Raw genomic sequence first — 21,349 nt, 5'->3', positions numbered from 1 at the left:
AGGGCTCTATCAATATATAGACCCTGTCACAATGAAAAACTCTGTTAGGGTCTCAAGAATATCTCATAGGTAGACAACTAAAAATAATAACCACTGTTGTAATATCCACCAGATCAGAATTAGGTAAATTACATAGGTGACTGATACTGGATTCCAAATATATATAGCATTCACATTGGTGGGATGCTGATAATCTATATCTGTGGTTCAATAGGTTAATGTGTTCTTACAGAGACCTATACCATTAAGTTAACTGTTAGTTATGACTTTACAGATATGTGATAAAAATATACCACACACCAAATGCTATGTGTCAATTAAATATAAAGCGTTAGCATTGAGGAGATATTGGAATTACTGTTTACTGTTACTTTACCTTCTTAATACATTCACTGTAAATACCAAGGACCTATATCATTCGATTTGCCATGTTTATAACCTGGGAATATATAATGAGAATATGTCCCACTTCAGATGCTAAATTCCAAATATATATAAAGCATATGTTAGGGGGGATACTAGATATCTATATCCATGAATTTACAATAATGTATAAAATAGAAAAGTACCACCACTTCAGATGCTGATTTCCAAATATGTGTATGGCATTCTCATTGTAGGGATACTCAATAGTTTACCATATTAATACATTCTCTGGAAATACCAGAGACCTATACCATTTAGTTTACCATTGATTACAGCTGCCAGATATAAAATAAAAAAAAATATTTGGAGTGCCCCATAAAGATACTTAGTTTAAGTTATGTATAAAGCATCCACATTGGTGGGTTACTGAGAGCCTATACCTGGTTTTCCGTATTGATGCATATTCTGGGAATACCAGAAACCTATACCTTTTAGTGTACCGTTAGTTGTAACTTATAGATATATAATGAGGAGGTACCCAACTTTAGATGTTTTGTGCCAAATGTATGGCATTCACATTAATATATTCTCTGGAAATACCAGAGACCTATACCGTTTAGTTTACCGTTAATTGTAACTTCCAAATATACCTATACCTGTGGGTTACCGTATTAATACACAGGTCTGGAAATACCAGACATCTATACCATTTAGTTTACTGTTAGTAACAACTCCAGATATGAGCCACACCCCTCAATTACGTTAACTTGGCTATTACCATTAAGTTTGCTTTGCTATAAAGGCCTGGGCCAGATTAGCGTTCTGAAACTGGGGTTAGGTAAAACCTCAGAGCGGTCTATATGACATAGAGTGTCTATCAGTTATCGTAAGTAGTTTTTGTAGACATGGCGATTAAAAACATGAAAAAACACAGTTTTCAATGACATAAGGGGAAGGAAAATATAAAATAGCAATCCTGTGGGTGTCAAAAAATGCAAAGTCAGATGTGGAGATCTGAGTCACCTAAGATGGAGTAAAATGCCAAAGCAGTAAAATGTTAAGATAAAAAAAGTTTGGAGGGCAAATCTCTATCTCATACACACACACTCTCACATACGCGCACACACACATACACACGCACACACACATATATATATATATCTATATATATATATATATATATATATATATATATATGTGTGTTTGTGTGTGTAGTATGCATAATAGGATGAGAGCAGTTTGATTTATTTTAATTGGTTATTGGGCATATTGAGAGGAACCCCCAGGAAATAAGCAGGATTAGAAACTGAATAAATTAAGAGAAGGGCCTTAGGAACAGCATATTCTTGACAGAGTCCTTGTCATAGTCCTGCATCTATAATCATAAACAAGAACAAAATGGTTAATTTATGTTACAAATGTACTTATGATATATTTGCTTTGAAAATGTGTTAAAAGTCACTATTTATTATTTTTAAATATTTAAAGGGACAGGAAAGTCAAAAATAAACTTGCGGTATTCAGATAGAGCATGTCATTTTAAGACCCTTTTAAATTCACTTCTATTTTCAAATGTGCTTCGTTCTCTTAGTATCTCTTCTGTAAAAAGAATATGCACATATCCTACACTAGTGGGAGCTGCTGCTAATTGGTGCCTGCACACATTTGTCTCTTGTGATTGGCTAACTAGATGTGTTCAGCTAGCAGCCAGTAGTGCAATGCTGTTCTTTTTAGCAGATGATAAAAGAATAAAGCAAATGTGATAATATAAGTAAATTGTTAGTTTTCTGTCTCTTTAAAGATAGAATTTCTTTGTTAGCTTTAAAGTGCAATAAGTGTTTTCATTAATAAAAAAACCTGATGAACAAATGTCTTCACTGTTCGATCTTTAAGAGAATGTTTTATGAAAAAAAAAATATATTTCTGTTCTGAATTAGCAACTTCTATTTATTTGCAACTGTTAGCCACTGAACAGTTAAAGGGACAGTAAAGTCCAAATTAAAAGTAAATCAATTGGATATAAGATGACATTTTAAGCAACTTTCCTAATTACATCTGTTAACAATTTAGCATAGTTCTCTTGGTATTGTTTGCTTAAAGGGACATAAAACCCCAAAATTTTCATTCAAGATTCAGATAGAAAATAGAATTTTAAACAACTTTCCAGTTTTCTTCTATTATAAAATTTGTATTTGCTTTCTTGTTATACTTTGTTTAAAAGCAGGGAATGTAAGCTCAGGAGTGTGCACGTGCCTGCAGCACTATATGGCAGCGTTTTTTTTAACAATGTTATACATTAGCAAGAGCACTAGATGGTAGGACTATTTCCTGTCATGTAGTTGTACTACACACGTGCACGCTACCTAGCTAGATATCTCTTTCACAAAGAATAATGTGAGGATTATGTAAATTTGATAATAGAGGTAAATTGGAATCTTTTTAAAATTGTATTCTCTCTCTGAATCATGAAAGAAATGATTTATGTCCCTTTAAGAGTAAACCTAGGTGAGCTCAGGAGTGTGCACGTGTCTTTAGCCATTTGGCAGCAGTGCTTGCAACAATGTTTTATAACAATGTTATACATCTGGATAAACAGTGCTGCCATAGAATGCTAAAGACACCTGCACACTCCTGAGCTTCTATCAGTGTTTACTCTTCAACAAAGGATACCAAGAGAACATAGCACATTTGATAATAGAGCAAACTTTCCAATTTACTTATCTCTGTCTCTCTGAATCAAATTTGATTTATTGCCACTTCAGTTGTACACAGTCACGCACTTACTGTTAGTTTCACTTTAAATATAAACGACTTTTGTATTTTCATAAAAAGAATTATTTGTAACACATGTAACTGCTGTATTCTATACATACTAGAACATGTTGAGTACTATGTCCTTTTAAAGAACCTTGTTTTTATCAAATGTCACCTACTTATGTGTGACCATTTGCACAGTGCAGTGTGATAACACTCTTCATCACACCTTTCTGCATTTTGCTCTCTGCATTTGCAAGATTTACTGATGCCAGTCGTACAGTTCCTCTTTCTGCAACCAAAGTGAAATAATGTTCTTTGCTAGCATGGCCTTATAAATCGTACACATTTTAAGTTTATCTATAACATTTATTACTGATAAATTATTAAAAAGAATCTATGATTAATGCAGTGGCGTAGCGTGGGTTGTCAGCGCCCAGGGCAAGGCAAGTATTGCGCCCCCCCCCCTAACCCATTAGCACTGACGGAGTCTCTTCCAACAGTACAGTAGGGAATGGGATTGGCAAATTTGCTTTGAATCTAGGAGCCTGCAGCTCTCCAGAGCTGGGCAAATATATACAATATTACATTTTAAGATTTATTCTAGTTTTACACATGGGGGAAAGCCCCCCTTAACCCCCATCTGGTGGTGACGCCCTGATCTGTGAAACTTCATGGTACAAATACTGCAGACCACAGGGTGCACCCACCCCCACATTGCAGCACCCCATATTGTATATGTGGTGCAATAGGTTTTTGGTAAGTCGTTAAAATGAGGAAAAGGGGACACACAGGTTGGCAGCTGTTACATAAGGTTGTCCCTGCTGGGCAGACTGTCTTTTGGGTGCCAATGACATATAAAAGTGGGGTATATATTCTACCTTAATAAATATAACAAATGTAAGTAATCAATATAAAAGGGGCATGGGACAGACAACCCAGCATTACATACATATATGGGGGGAGGGTGTATGGTATTTAGGGGGGTGCTGTTAAATTTATTTACCAACACAAATTATAGGGGTTTTTTTTACTTTAAATGCAGTAAGGGTTGGTTTAATGTAAATAAAAAAGGCAATGAGCACCCACACCCTAAAAATCGGTAAAAGTCCACACCTCAGGAGTCCAGCAAGAAATAGATTCAAGATGGTGAATTCATAGGACTCCTATGATAGGAGACAAACACAGTGAAATGCCTGGTGAGCAGCACAATCCTGGTGCCAGACAGCACACAAATCCCTAAATCTACTTCTGCCCTGGGAAGATCATGGAGGGGAAAAATCAAATACAGGAAACAAGGTCTCATTTTTGTCACAAATATACTTTTTTTTTGTGCAAGGACAAGATGGCGTAAGTTGTAAACCGGTCAAACATGAAAGTATGGTCTCTGATCCACCATCCCACATTCCCATTAACTAGGTAACTGGGGTTTAACAGAAAGGCAGAGCCCAGCCATGCTGCCACCAGTGCCACGGGTAGGTGGATTTGAAAGAGATTTATTGCAATTTTTAAGGATTCCTCCCCCTCCCCCTCCCTCTGCTTAGAGATCCTTAAAAAGTGCCCCGGGCAATGCATGGCATTCTAGCTCGCTCTGGGTCCTTTGTTGGAAGGGAACTTACTTGTTGGGTAATAATATAACCATAATTAAGCTGCATTTTGCACGTTGCTAGTATAAGGCAAAAGCAGAGCTATAAGTAAGTCTGGTTCTGATACCTTACCTTAGTCGTGGCGCGCTTGACAGTCTGACTCTGCTGCTCTTCTTCTTCTTCCCTCCTGACCTGCGCGCTAGGAATGGGATGGACAAAGTGACGTAGCAGGTAATGGTCCGGATAACACTTCAGTTCACACTTCACAGTCACTTCAAATTCCTCAGTCTCTCAAGACATCAAAATCTGCAACCCGACGGAATGTGCGACCGTGACGTGACATCACCACATTCCTGATGGGTCGCAGAACAGAGTTGGGCACCTGTCAGATTTTTTAGCCTCCCTTCTTCCCTTTGCTAAGTTGAGGGTGGAAGCGCCCCTCAGAATTATGCGCCCGGGGCAACCGCCCCTGTGGCCCCCCCCACGCTACGCCACTGGATTAATGTACTCCAAAGGAAAAAAGGTTTGTACCTAAATGATGTGCATGTATTTAGCAACTAATTGGATTTTTACATGCTATGGGACGTTGTTTCTTTTTCTTTAAAGGGACATTGTACACTAGATTGTTCTTTGCAGAAATGTTTTGAAGATGATCCATTTATATAGCCCATACAGGTACAGGTTTTTTGTTTTGTTTTTAAATTGTATAGTTGTTTTGCTTATTTTAAAATAACATTGTGCTGATTTTCAGACTCCTAACCAAGCCCACAGTTTTAGAAGTAGAATGTTGTCTACCTACTCCAGCTGTGTAAAGGGTCTTTTCATATGCAGAGGAGGGGGGAGTGTCTGCTCTTTTTGCTTTCCAGCCCATTTCAGTGGGTGTCCCAGCCTAACCTTTTTAACAGTGCTAAACTGGGAGCTTCTAAGTAAGTTTTTAAAAGGGTTTATACTGATTTTTAGCTCAGTATCTGTGCATATTCTTCTTTATTGTAGTGTCTTTTACAATTTATTTTTTGACAATCGTAACCTCACCAAAATATTTTTTGTTCAAAAATATATATATATTTGGTATGAAAAAGGTTTATATGTATAAAACATGATCTTTCACATGCATATTTTTTGGTTGATTGAACTCATAAATTGGGGTGTGATGTAAATGTCTATGAAAAATAAATGCTGGAAATATTAAATATATTAGTTATTATTTCATATTCCAGCACAACCATTATCTAATATACAAGATAAGATATCATAGTATACTAAATGATTTTGGGCAAACTGTGTTTGATATCAAATAATTGCTTAAGCATAAGCTTGATCTATTCTGCTCTTCTTTTTAGGATTCTGCATGCAGTCCTGCAAGTAACATAGTGCAGAGGTCAAAGGTAAGAGTTCATTGCCAGTCTCCCTATGCTATCTCTGTGTTTCTTTTGTGCTCTACTGGGGTATAGCGCATGCATAGAAAACAGAGCTTAAAGGGGCATTAGCCACTAAATACATTTTATAAAAATAGCATTAAGGTTATTCCCCACCTCTCTCTGGCCATGGGGGCCACCATGTTGAAACCTAGCTTTCAGTGCTTTTGAGTGCTGATGTGTTTGCGCATGTGCAGCAACTCTCCTTCAGATACCTGCAGTAAAACGTCAAATTGTTCAAAATGGTGACATTGCAAATTAAAGGGGGTTGCATGAAATGTGTTGGGGTATAATTCTATGTATCAAATAATCACAAAACTTGAGTTGTGCTTGTAGGCAGCTGCACGCGCTGCCAGGGAGGGAGGCTCGTGCCAGGCAACACATTCCGTTCAGGCAGAGTAAGAGGCAGAAGGCAGCAGTAGATTTTAATGTTTGAAAGAATCCATCTAACCGAGAGGATGAAGAAAGCTGCAGGATTTTTAGTCTGAGAAACTGAGACGTGACTGGAAGTGAATTCTGTGTTTAATGTAAAAAAGCAAAAAAGAGGCGCTGCCGATGGACTTAAAGTGAAGGTAAAGTTTGCTGTATTACTATGCACTTATCTGCAATAAAGCACAAATCAATGGTACTTTCATTCATGAAAATCTTCAATTTTAGCTCTATTATTAGTTTTATAATATTTTAACCGCAGTCTAATAAGCCTTCGATTCAACCCTTTTTTTGTTATTTTTTTAGCATGTTGGTCACGTTTTAATAACAGCCAATTGACTTACTGGCCGATAGGCAGCCGTCATTTGACGTCACCGCTATCTACAAAGCTCTGCGCATGCGTTGGCTTCCTTCCTCTCCCTGGAAATCCAAGCGCAGCCCCGTTTAGTGCATGCTTACTGACCAACAATTCTTTCAACAGCAATACGTAGCAGGCTTGTGCTGTGTAAATCAAAGACTGATCAATGTTTTGCGCGTGCGCTGTAGTTTTCTTAGCCGGGTACGAGCATTGTAGGCAAGCATAGAGCGGGTGGGAACGATCTATACGTCATCAGCTAAACAGAGAGGAAATGGATCGTGGGCAGAGCTTGTAACGGAACGGTAGGGGAGAAAAACATACATTTATTAACAAAATATGTTAGGTAAAAAAAAAAAAAAAAAGTTTGCAACTGTGGATTTTACAAGGCAATAAATTAAATAATGTTTGCAGAAAGAGAAAACTTTACCTTCACTTTAAAAACTTCATTACAGTACAGACCAAAACTGCTGCATTACGCTACAAAAGCTCACTTGGATCATTATTACAAACCACATTAGAAGATTTAGCTATTTTGTTTTTTTTGGGGACTTTTTTGGATTAGATTGTTCAGGAGGATTTTGGACACTTTTATTTACATTTTGTTCACTATTAGGATTAATTGAGATTATTTTCTAATACATATTTTTGTATTATATATGCTCTTATATCTTGTCATAGTGCATATGTATATTTTTGTTTAACCTATTTTAATATATGTGCATATATGTAGGGACATTTAGATTGTATGTTTTGTTTTTTTTATAAATTCTTTTGATCATTTGATATTTTATATTTAGAATTATATCCCAACACTCCTTAGCCATATTTGGCGCTTTATTCTCTTGCATATGATTTTGCAAATCTAGTTAGGCCTTTTATTGGGATAGCCATTGTGATTATAGATATTGGTGCAAGATTACTACTTTTTTAGGTTGCATGAAATGTGTTTAGTGTTTAATGTTTCTTTAACCTTCCCATATGGGATGGAAGGGTGAGTGTATGGCCAAGGTGTAGTTTTGTCTTTCTCCTTTACACCTAGTTTTGAGCTCTAATCCCAGGAGTTATAGATTCTCAGTATAGTTGACAAAGGGTGGGGATAATTTTCCTTCCACCTTATTATGCCTTTCCATTGCCATGGAGTGCATGATATGTATTAAAGGGACAGTCTACCATAGAATTGTTATTGTTTTAAAAGATAGATAATCCCTTTATTACCCATTCCCCAGTTTTGCATAACCAACACAGTTATATTAATATACTTTTTACCTCTGAGATTACCTTGTATCTAAGAACCTTCTTCCAGCCCCCTGATCACATGACTGTAACTGTTTATTATCTATTGTCTTAAATTTAGCATTCTTTTGTGCTAGATCTTAAATAACTCCCTGTGCCTGAACACAGTGTTATCTATATGGCCCACGTGTACTTTCTGTCTCTTTGTGTTGAAAAGAGATTTAAAAAGCCTGTGATAAGAGGCAGCCCTCAAAGGCTTAGAAATTAGCATATGAGCCTACCTAGGTTTAGTTTAAACTAAGAATACCAAGAGAAAAAAGCAAATTTGATGATAAAAGTAAATTGGAAAGTTGATTAAAATTACAAGTCCTATCTGAATAATGAAAGTTTAATTTATACTAGACTGTCCCTTTAAAAGCAGTGACTGGGAGTGACATTCCATTGATCCTTGTGCCCTCTTTCTAAGTCCACAATGATCTAAAATTCACCAGATCACATGCGATTTTTCACGCTGACCCTCGCAGGGGCTGCTCTTGTGGAATTATCTTAAAAAAGGGGCAGTTCCTGCGAGTGGCGAGATGTCTCCTATAGAAAGTAATAGAGCTCTCTGGAAAGGGGAACGTTGCTGGGTAGAGCAAAGTGATCAGGGGCGCAGTTTAAAAATGAAATCCTGCATTAAAACAAATCACAATGTGCTGCTTTCTGTGTATAGTATTTTTTAGTCACCTCTATTTTGTATGCATGTGTTTTTCTATTCGGTTATTAAGTATTTTGTCACAAACTCGCCACCTTTTAGTTTGATAATTATGCTGGGATATGAGAGACAATTTGATACACGCCCTTGAAATGTTAAAGGGACATAAAACCCCCAATTTTTATTTCATGATTCAGATAGAGCATACAATTGTAAACAGCTTACTAATTTATGTCTACTGACACATTTTCTTTGTTTTCTTACCCTTTGTTAAAAAGCATGGATGTAAGCCCAGGAGAGTGCATGTGTCTGCAGCAGTTTTGAGACAATGTTATAGATTAGCAAGAGCGGTAGATGGCAGTACTATTTCCGGTCATGTAGTGCTTCAGGCATGTGCACGCTACCTACCTAGGTATCTCTTCAACAAAGAATAACACAAGAACAAGGCACATTTGATAATAGAAGTAAATTGAAAACTTTTTTAAAATTGTATTTTCTGTCTGAATAATGAAAGACAAATGTTGGGTTTCTTGTCCCTTTAAGCCCATTTTACGATAAAACAACAGTTATGCTTTGTATTTTATACTTATAAGTACAGATTTCTATGTGTTTTTTGCACATCCAGTGTACTTATGATTTACGCTGTGCACGTTTAATACAAATTATTTCTGTGGACGTTTTAGTTTTTTTCTAAAATACAATTTTTGCTTAACAATTTTGTTATGATTTTTGATGCACCTTAATACAAAGTGTTTTTGTGTGAATGGTTCAATTATTTGTTGCGTATGATTTTTAAAATGACGATTTTCATTGTGCACTTTTGTAATGTATGCATCTTCTTCCCATGTGAAAATGCAGTATAGGGAGACACCCAGTTTTAAGGGTAAAATTCCACCAGGAAATAGAAGGACTGGGGAGCATTCTTAAAGAATCTTTAGATCATTGGTCCCTGAGTCTCATAGGTGGTGTTTTTGTATAGCCAGGGGTAGACATGGACTTAACCCAAGAAATAAGTATGATGTTTTGTCACTTCAGTCATTCAGCATGAAGACTCCACTAAGAGAAGTGTGCGCCTCTTGTCAGAAGACGGTGTACCCTATGGAGAGGTTGGTTGCAGACAAACAAATCTTCCACAGTAGCTGCTTCTGCTGTAAGCACTGCAGTGCCAAGCTGAGGTAGGTATTACTGTAAGTTAGACACTTAAAGAAACATAAACCCATCATTTAATTACCCATAAAGGATTAACTAAAATGAAAATGAAACAACATTGCAATATACACTGAAGATTTAATTTGCTTGCCTTTTCTATAAAAATGTGGCTTTTACATACTCCCTAGAGAGGCTAAAAAAATAAATAAATCTGAAACAAATGTATCCTGCAAAGTGCCTTACCCAGCTTTATATCTTATCTCCTTTTATTCTGACTGATTAACTGTAAATAATGGGGTTTTGCACTGCTCTAAGCAATCACTATGCAGTATACAAACCTGGGTTAATATACCAAATAGCAGACACTTTACTGCAAAAGCAAAACAAAATCAATATTTAGTGTATTCTGCAATATTGTTTCATTTTCAGTTATTCATTTAAGAGGGATTCAGTTTAAACAAAATATAAAATAAAATGGAAATGAATTGCTGGTACATGATATACTCCCATAGCTGGGCAGCACATGAAAGAATTATGTTTCTTTATGAGACATTATTGCAATTTGCAGATTGATGTACTTTGAATGGAGAACTATATAAACATGTAATTCCTTAAGTACTGAATTTGAATGACTACTTTTATGATTATTTATAGTCAAAACTCCCCCTCCCTTCTATGTGTAAGGACTTTCCACTTAGTTGTTAAGTTTGTCACTATGCACCATTCTACAATGCATACATTTAGTTTCATGCAAAAATAAGAGCATGAGAATATTTTAAGTACAATACTCTTTAAAGGAGAGCACATTAGAGTACAGACAGCTTCGTTTCCTTCATGGAGTCCATATATTTCATCTCCACCATGAGAAAGAACACCCTTACTTTGTAAAGCTCCACCCCATCTCCCTGCATTCCCCTGACATCCTCAGTTATACATATGGCAAAGCTGAGTAGGAAAGCTAAAATAAGATGCAAAATAGGACCTGCTACCAACTTAAGGAAATAATAAACAGGTGGTGGAAGCTCACCGTCACCGTCGTTATTTTTATTGTTCAAACTGTGTAACACACAAATTGATTTATCAGGTAAGCATACATTTTTTTTTCTCTTTAAAATGATGGTGAGAATCCATAAATAATCACATGTGGGTCTAAAAAAGAAAACATGTAGTGTCACAACCCAGTGATATATTCATAAAGAAAAAGTGAATTATAAATATAAAAAATGCGAATTAGAAATGAATTTCACCAAAAAAAAGTTCCTTGATTTATTTTTATTGTTCAAACTGTAACACACATTTTCATAGCGTAAAACTATCAAAACTGAATCCTAATTGGCAGGAGAGTGTTAATTGGTATATGAACCCCATGGCAAACAGCAACTCTTCTTATAAAATGTATTATTATAAACATAGGAGATACTCAACATCTTCAGCAGCAAACAGAAGATCCTTAAAGGAATAGGAAAATCAAAATTAAACATGCAAGAATCAGATAGAGCATGCCATTTTAAGACACTTTTAAATTCACTTTGATTTTAAAATGTGCTTTGTTCTCTTGGTATCCCTTGTTGAAAATAAATATGCACATAAAATGGCACACCCAAAATCGAAGTACATTTCAAATGATACACAGGCAATGCCTAGGCACATTAAACCGAATATACAGTGGATATAAAAAGTCTACAAACCCCTGTTAAAATGTCAGGTTTCTGTGATGTAAAAAAAATGAGCCAAAGATAAACCACCTTTAATGTGACCTATAAACTGAACAACTCAATTGAAAAACAAACTGAAATCTTTTAGGTAAAGGGAAATAAAAATAAAAAAATAAAATAATATGGTTGCATAAGTGTGAACACCCTTTTATAACTGGGGATGTAGCTGTGTTCAGAATTAAGCAATCACATTCAAAATCATGTTAAATAGGAGTCGGCATACACCTGCCATCATTTAAAGTGCCTCTGATTAACCCCAAATAAAGTTCAGCTGTTCTAGTAGGTCTTTCCTGACATTTTGTTAGTCGCATCCTACAGCAAAAGCCATGGTCCGCAGAGAGCTTCTAAAGCATCAGAGGGATCTCATTGTTAAAACGTATCAGTCAGGAGAAGTGTACAAAAGAATTTCCAAGGCATTAGATATACCATGGAACACAATGAAGACAGTCATCATCAAATGAAGAAAATATGGTGCAACAGTGACATTACCAAGAACTGGATGTCCCTCCAAAATTGATGAAAAAACGAGAAGAAAACTGGTCTGGGAGGCTGCCAAGAGGCCTACAGCAACATTAAAGGAGCTGCAGGAATATCTGGCAAGTACTGGCTGTGTGGTACATGTGACAACAATCACCTGTATTCTTCATATGTCTGGGCTATGGGGTAGAGTGGCAAGACTGAAGCCTTTTCTTACAAAAAAAAAACATCCAAGCCCGGCTAAATTTTGCAAAAACACATCTGAAGTTTTCCAAAAGCATGTTGCATAAGGTGTTCTGGTCTTATGAAACCAAAGTTGAACTTTTTGGCCATAATTCCAAAAGATATGTTTGGCGCAAAAACAACACTGCATATCACCAAAAGAACACCATACCCACAGTGGAGCATGGTGGTGGCAGCATCATGCTTTGGGGCTGTTTTTCTTCAGCTGGAACTGGGGCCTTAGTCAAGGTAGAGGGAATAATGAACAGTTCCAAATACCAGACAATATTGGCACAAAACCTTCAGGCTTCTGCTAGAAAGCTGAACATGAAGAGGAACTTCATATTTCAGCATGACAACGACCCAAAGCATACATCCAAATCAACAAAGGAATGGCTTCACCAGAAGAAGATTAAAGTTTTGGGATGGCCCAGCCAGAGTCCAGACCTGAATCCAATTCAAAATCTGTGGGGTGATCTGAAGAGGGCTGTGCACAGGAGATGCCCTTGCATTCTGACAGATTTAGAGTGTTTTTGCAAAGAAGAGTGGGCAAATCTTGCCAAATCAAGATGTGCCATGCTGAAAAACTCATACCCAAAAAGAGTTCTGTAATAAAATCAAAAGGTGCTTCAATAAAGTATTAGTTTAAGGGTGTTCACACTAATGCAACCATATTATTTTAGTTTTTTATTATTTCCCTTTACCTTAAAGATTTCAGTTTGTTTTTCAATTGAGTTGTACAGTTTATAGGCCACATTAAAGGTGGAAAAAGTTCTGAAATGATTTATCTTTGTCTCATTTTTTTACATCACAGAAACCTGACATTTTAACAGGAGTGTGTAGACTTTTTATATCCACTGTATATACAGAAAGTGCTCTAGTTGACTGCAGTTCACTAAGCCGATGAGTAGTGCGGTCCTAGCGAGCTCTGAACATGGCAAAAACAGTAAAGGTGAAACCACACTAAAGAGTAAAGCCATATCGTGCTAAGTAACACTGATATGGCAAATGCACTATTACAAGAAGCTTATCCTGAGGGAAAATCAGCAAAGGAAGCTTACAAGACAGAGCTGAAAGCTCAGACACATGGCGAGCCAAGGAAATTACTAACAGAAAATGTTATTTGGAACATTCACTCTTAACTTTTTTATTAAACAGAAAAATAACCTTCCAGTTCGTTTAAGATCTAGACCATACATAGGTTTAAACAGACGGGCCTGAAGAACCAAATTTAGATTCCAAGGTGGAGTTGCAGGTTGAATAACGGCTTTGATACAGATCAAGCATGAATTCTGTATATCAGGAATTTTGTCAATCTTCCTACTAAACAACACGTTAGGAACCTCAATCAGCTTCACTCTGTCTTGGATCTCTTCCAAGGATCCCTCTCCTGATGCAACCTCAGAAAGTTTAATACATCAAACAGACTTGGCTTCCGTGTTCAAGCTTCTGGACCATTGTGTGTTTAAAAGAGGTAGAGTCCTCAAAGGGAATAGTAGTCTGGATGGCTAAAGTGATGATAGTTCCATCCAACTTAGGGATGGTTTCCCAGATCTACATATTAGAGGCTGGCAAAAGAAAATTAGCATTAAAGGAAGGAACAAAGGGTACCCCTGGCTTGTTCCACTCTTTGACACAAGTTCAGACCCTTCTGATATAGGGAAAGTAGCAAGCTTTTATGAAAAGACTTTAAGAATATACCCATCTCCTTAGTATTATCTTTAAAAGGGCTGCTGAATTCATCCAGCTCCAAGGTGTAAAACACATTCCTTGGTGATTCATTTATATGCTCCAACCTAAAATTAAAGGGCACACCCTTACCCACTGTTGCATATCTTCCTGAGCCAATTTAACCCCATACTTCTCAGCTTGTAATATTCTAAGGGGATTCTGGGCATAAAAAAGATCAAACTAAGTGAGCCTGCAGCGTGGGTAACAATGAGTAAGGCGGCGCATACTAATGTCAATACCACAATCCCTTTAATAGACAGTACTCCAGACAGTGCTTCTCTTAGTTTTCTCTAAGTGTCTTAAAACTTGCAAAAGTGCCCAAATGTGTGTATAACCTCAGGCCATGAAAATACTATGTGTATAATGGCAGTAGAAGGTGAATTTCCTATCTACCTGCAGCACCTTCCTCCACCTTGAATAATGGCAGCTGCATACTGGATTCAGTAGAAGTCTGGGGATATGTAAGCTCAGTTCCAAGTATCTTTAAGGAGCAACACACTATAGACCTGGGGATTAGCAGATAAATCTGAATTTCATTTTGAAGACCTGTGATATCTACACACCGAGAGAAGATTTCTCACTGCCCAGCTAAACTTGTCAACCCCCCCTAGCCAGGAGTTACTTTTGAGAGGGAAAATGGGACTTAGATCAGTAAGAGAACCCCTATCAAACAACTTGTCAAACCCCCCTACCAAGGAGGTACTTTTGAGAGGGAAAATTGGTCTTAGATCAGTAAGAGAACCCGTATCAATGTGGAGACAGAGCATTTACAAATTCGATCTACTTATAAAGGATGCCAGTGGAATGCTGGAAAATGGAATGGCGCAAAGCTCTGCAATGCATTGGTGTTTTATATCCTCCTGGTGAACAGTAAAAATATCCCACATCTGCTGAATGGTGGACCCTTACCATCAATTGAAAGATCAGCTCTAATAAATACAGTAATGCTAATTGGACGCAATATCATCTTGAGATCCTGGAAATCTAAAAATAGTTCAACTATGAGAGAATTTAACAATAAAATACTTTTACAGCTTAACTTGAAGCAATGTGAGATTAATCTACCCCAGGAGAAAAGGGTTAGCTTTTTTTTTCTTCCAGAAATGGTTGAGGGTGATAGTATCACTTCCTGAAAGACTCTAAAAACAGATAATCTACCCATTTAGAAAATCTGACTTTTTTCAGCATGGCACTGTTAACAGGTAGATCTCCCAGGAAGACTGAGATGGAGAGGTGGGGGGGGGGGGGGCGAATGGGGGATAGGGGAAGGGGGAAAAGGAGGAGGATATTCTGACTCTAATTGTTCCACCCCCTTCTTTTATTTTTTATTTTTCTCCCATAATAGAGGCAAAGAGGAGAGTTCAGAGCGTATAGAAGGGAATGGGTAAAAGGAAAATTGTTAAATATTAAAACTATATAACAATACCCCATTAATATATAGGGGCCCATTTATCAAGCTCTGAGCGGAGCTTGTGGGCCCGTGTTTCTGGCGAGTCTTCAGACTCGCCAGAAACAACAGTTATGAAGCAGCAGTCTAAAGACCGCTGCTTCATAACCCTGTCTGCCTGCTCTGAGCACTATGAACGAGTACGATCGAGTTGTTTGACACCCCCCTGCTGGTGGCCGATTGGCCGCGAGTCTGCAGGGGTCGGCATTGCACCAGCAGCTCTTGTGAGCTGCTGGTGCAATGCTGAATATGGAGAGCGTATTGCTCTGCGCATTCAGCGAGATCTTGCGGACCTGATCCGCACTGTTGGATCAGGTCCGCAAGACCTTTGATAAATACAGGGAGTGCAGAATTATTAGGCAAGTTGTATTTTTGAAGATTAATTTTATTATTGAACAACAACCATGTTCTCAATGAACCCAAAAAACTCATTAATATCAAAGCTGAATAGTTTTGGAAGTAGTTTTTAGTTTGTTTTTAGTTATAGCTATTTTAGGGGGATATCTGTGTGTGCAGGTGACTATTACTGTGCATAATTATTAGGCAACTTAACAAAAAACAAATATATACCCATTTCAATTATTTATTTTTACCAGTGAAACCAATATAACATCTCAACATTCACAAATATACATTTCTGACATTCAAAAACAAAAACAAATCAGTGACCAATATAGCCACCTTTCTTTGCAAGGACACTCAAAAGCCTGCCATCCATGGATTCTGTCAGTGTTTTGATCTGTTCACCATCAACATTGCGTGCACCAGCAACCACAGCCTCCCAGACACTGTTCAGAGAGGTGTACTGTTTTCCCTCCATGTAAATCTCACATTTGATGATGGACCACAGGTTCTCAATGGGGTTCAGATCAGGTGAACAAGGAGGCCATGTCATTAGATTTTCTTCTTTTATACCCTTTCTTGCCAGCCACACTGTGGAGTACTTGGACGCGTGTGATGGAGCATTGTCCTGCATGAAAATCATGTTTTTCTTGAAGGATGCAGACTTCTTCCTGTACCACTGCTTGAAGAAGGTGTCTTCCAGAAACTGGCAGTAGGACTGGGAGTTGAGCTTGACTCCATCCTCAACCCGAAAAGGCCCCACAAGCTCATCTTTGATGATACCAGCCCAAACCAGTACTCCACCTCCACCTTGCTGGCGTCTGAGTCGGACTGGAGCTCTCTGCCCTTTACCAATCCAGCCACGGGCCCATCCATCTGGCCCATCAAGACTCACTCTCATTTCATCAGTCCATAAAACCTTGGAAAAATCAGTCTTGAGATATTTCTTGGCCCAGTCTTGACGTTTCAGCTTGTGTATCTTGTTCAGTGGTGGTCGTCTTTCAGCCTTTCTTACCTTGGCCATGTCTCTGAGTATTGCACACCTTGTGCTTTTGGGCACTCCAGTGATGTTGCAGCTCTGAAATATGGCCAAACTGGTGGCAAGTGGCATCTTGGCAGCTGCACGCTTGACTTTTCTCAGTTCATGGGCAGTTATTTTGCGCCTTGGTTTTTCCACACGCTTCTTGCGACCCTGTTGACTATTTTGAATGAAACGCTTGATTGTTTGATGATCACGCTTCAGAAGCTTTGCAATTTTAAGAGTGCTGCATCCCTCTGCAAGATATCTCACTAGTTTTGACTTTTCTGAGCCTGTCAAGTCCTTCTTTTGACCCATTTTGCCAAAGGAAAGGAAGTTGCCTAATAATTATGCACACCTGATATAGGGTGTTGATGTCATTAGACCACACCCCTTCTCATTACAGAGATGCACATCACCTAATATGCTTAATTGGTAGTAGGCTTTCGAGCCTATACAGCTTGGAGTAAGACAACATGCATAAAGAGGATGATGTGGTCAAAATACTCATTTGCCTAATAATTCTGCACTCCCTGTAGACCCCAATGTGTTGTTTTTGTTAGCATATCATAAAAATATAAAATCCCCAGCAATGTGTTGTAAAACCATAGATATATGCATGTTTATTTTCATTGTCAAACTTGAAAGCATACATGACTTTTGTGTATATTTATTGTAATTTTACAATTATTTTGCATTGCAAAGCGATAATTCTGCATCTCTTTTCTTTGACACATTGTTGGTTTTAAAATAAATTTAAAAAAAATTATTTGAAAGAAATGTAAAAAAAGAGAGGAGGTAAATAATATAAACCGATATGAGTGTTTTAAGAAATTAACATTAATAAATTTTATACATTTTACATACATTTTAAAATATCCTTAATGTAAATGTATGTCCAACATAACATAATATGTAATGTCGCCATTATTTCCCCTACTAATTAAGTACCCCTTGCCATCTCCCTTTATCAATTTCTTCCTGAATGGATTATTCTCCTTGTCTCTCCCCAATACATTTCCTCTCAATCCTTCCTCAGCCAATCACTTTTATTAATGTTCCACCATTCCTTTGCCAGTATATGTACTCTTGCTCTGTTTCATCCTTCATAGTCTTCCTCCTGTGTGTCACATGTCCATTCACTTTATTTATTTTTTCTTATTTGTCTGTTGTAAATTCCATACTTTTCCTCCCCTCATGTTCTTTGTTCTTTCTTTTCTTATAGCCTGGGTACATATGCCGCTCTCCATGGGGAATTTTACTGCAAACCTCATTTCCAACAACTTTTCAAGAGCAAAGGGAATTATGATGAAGGTTTTGGCCGCCGCCCTCACAAAGACCTGTGGACCCACAAGGAGGCAGATACTCCTGAGAACAAAGCTCCTTGAAGCATCCAGTACCCATAATGAGCTGTGGGTCCATCACCAATAATGCACTGAAGCAGTCCTTTTATATGTATATAATGCACATGGGGGTTAATCTTTATATCCATAATGCACCTGGGGTTGCCCCCTCATCCATATTACATTTTTATAAATAATACAAAGACGGAGGGATCTACTATAACACAACTTGGGTTTGTCCTCTCTGCTATAAAGATAATGTAAGGCATACATGCTGTTGAGCAGGTCCCATAATACTTATGGGATATAATTTTCATTTATTAAATTTGTATGTACTCACTTCATTGTGGGTCCCATTATCACACAACACATATCTTTTGAAGCTATGCCAGGAGTTGTGATGAATTTAACTGTACTTACAGATGCACATGCAGCTTTCCATAATGTGAAATAAATACAACTTCTGACATGGCTACAATATACAGTTCTACATCTGAATGTGTCATTTTGTTTGCAAGTAATAACAATGTATCATTCTTAAAGAGGAGTGTAGAAGATGTGTACCTTGTTATCAAAATGTCCCTGCTACAACCCTATAATAATGATTTCAGGTATCCTCACTAACCTAATGGTCCTACTATACCTCTAATGCAGATGGTTCATACATCATATAATATTTCATTTACATTGAATAATTTATGATAGCAAAGGCGACAGTGATCGGTTGCTTCTTGAGCACTGAATTTCCTAATCTGGGACCTCACCTGTCTTAAGCATCAAACTTGAATTTTCACACTATAGATACAAGTGTAATAGTCCTTAATTCTGTGCAGACATGACCTTCTTCTTTGTAGGGTGTGTTGTGGTTAAAGAGAGCTATGGGAATAGGGGAGAGCAATTTGTTGATGAAAATTATATCATCTTATAAATTGAATGTGGGTTACCCAGCTCCCCATCTTTAAATTGGTTTTTGGTTAGACTGTGTTATCAACAATATTTGGAATATAAAGAGTTTAAGAATATAAAAATGATTTTGAAGGGTAGTAGAAAGGATTGTGTAGTGGTAAAACATGGAGAATGAATAATTAGAATATAGGTAGACAAGAAGGGTAGCTTTGAACGGGCATGTAGTAGGTAAACAGAGGTGAAAAACGGAGGGATGGGTTCACGAGAGACTTTTTTGGAAGAAAAAAGATCTTTGAGGGAGAAGGATATTCAGGGATCATCACAAAAATTTTCAGTGTTTTATAAATAAGTAACAATACATGAGAGCTGAATGTAAGATGAACACCACTCGGACCCATTTGGGTCTGTGCCTTTTTCATGATTAACTGTCCCACTTACTCATTAAGGGCCCGATGATCTAAAGCTCTCCACTCAGGCGAAATGATCCTAAAAATACTTGTCTGTATGGCAAGGACCCTCAAAGAATTTTAGTGACAAATTTTACCTTGAGAGATATTTATCTCACTAAGCAGGGTTCTGTATGTGAAGAAGAGGCTCCTATATTACAATATAAGGGCAAAAAAAAAATCCCAAAGATTTTGTGTGGTTTCTCTCTACGGTGTTGAGTTTTTGATCATCAGGCTCTAAAACACATTTATACAGTGAGTATAAATTTCTGCCTCGCAACTTTAAACACATAGCAATGTAAAACGTAATACAAAAATAATATGTACAACAGCTGCCCTGGGCAGGGGAATAGTCAGAGTAAAGGGTGATAAACCATTGTTTTGAGTTTATCTGAGAGAACTACAACTAAACTTGCACTGTTGCCCCAACAATAGAGTGGACTCAGGATGTATATAAGATCAGATGCTTGTATGACCCAGAGCACATATCGATTCTAATATACACATTAGTTGTGCCTATCTCTGCCTTACCACAATGCCCTCCTGGGTATCAGGATCTCCCAGGCTTTGTGCCTTAGGTTGTATATTCAGGGTGCCCCAATGCATTTCACCTTGTTCTGTACAATTTAAGTGTAGGACTGCTATGTAAGACAGGGAAACTTTTCTGTAATACAGGGAAATACATAAATATATCTGTTCTTTAAACATTGCTTCTGTCTGTTTATTTCTTCACTTTCAAAATACACAGGTATATCCAGCATATTAACAAAGGAGAGACATACACCCCATAAAAGAGGATCCAAGTGAGGGATAGCTATTATATCTACAGATGGGCAACTGTATAGAGTTGGGTATATTACACAGAGAAGGAGCACAGTAACACTACTGAATTCTGTATGAAGATGAAATGATTGAAAGATGTATGTTTTATTCAAGAAGAGTGATACAGCTGTACAATTACACTGATAAGGAAATATATTAAACTTATGTAGAAGAGTAGCACTGTGGGAGGGTTTACCTTATATCTTTCTCTAACATCACTACTAATGACATCACATACGACATAATTATTATGTCATCATTTACAGCATTGCTGACATGACACATATATCATTGATGACATCACAGATTATGTGACATTGTACTATGATTGACATAACTGCTGACATCACACAACATATAACAATTCATATCAACATCTTTATATTATTTATAAATAATAAATAATTTTTCATAAAAATTTAAATCATGGCCTATGACAAAGACACAACTTTTTAAAGGTACATTAAACACCATGGAAAATTGCACTATAAAATGTTAAAGTTTAATTATGTGTAGTGAAACCTTTGCAATATGTTTTCATTATTTATTTTGTCCCTTTTTTCCTATCATTTAAAGGGACAGTCAACACCAGAATGTTTGTTGTTTAAAAAGAAAGATAATCCCTTTATTACCCATTCCCCAGTTTTGCATAACCTCTGTAATTACCTTGTATCTAAGCTTCTGCTGACTGCCCCCTTATTTCAGTTCTTTTGACAGACTTGTATTTTAGCCAATCAGTGCTCACTCCTAGATCACTTCACGTGCATGAGCTCAATGTTATCTATATGACACACATGAACTAACACCCTCTAGTGGTCAAAATGCCTTCAGATTAGAGGCAGTCTTCAAGGTCTAAGAAATTAGCATATGAACCTCCTAGGATTAGCTTTCAACTA

General features: G+C 37.2%; 1 protein-coding gene across 3 annotated transcripts in view; it reads left to right on the top strand.

The window, feature by feature from the left end:
* The window catches only part of LIMD2 (LIM domain containing 2), a 46,578-nt gene extending 26,242 nt beyond the window's left edge, over window positions 1–20,336 (top strand). For all 3 annotated transcript variants that reach the window (XM_053699616.1, XM_053699619.1, XM_053699615.1), the window contains 3 exons: window positions 6,047–6,091; window positions 9,871–10,010; window positions 18,162–20,336. In XM_053699616.1, the coding sequence (XP_053555591.1) occupies window positions 6,047–6,091; window positions 9,871–10,010; window positions 18,162–18,324 (348 nt within the window). In that variant the 3' untranslated portion in view covers window positions 18,325–20,336. The remainder of the gene's footprint in view (window positions 1–6,046; window positions 6,092–9,870; window positions 10,011–18,161) is intronic.
* The last annotated feature ends 1,013 nt before the right edge of the window (window positions 20,337–21,349 follow it).

The sequence above is a fragment of the Bombina bombina genome, chromosome 1 (assembly GCF_027579735.1).
Source record: "Bombina bombina isolate aBomBom1 chromosome 1, aBomBom1.pri, whole genome shotgun sequence".
Lineage (NCBI taxonomy): Eukaryota > Metazoa > Chordata > Amphibia > Anura > Bombinatoridae > Bombina > Bombina bombina.
Note: the sequence above shows the minus strand (reverse complement) of the source record. Positions and strands in the feature narration are given on the sequence as shown.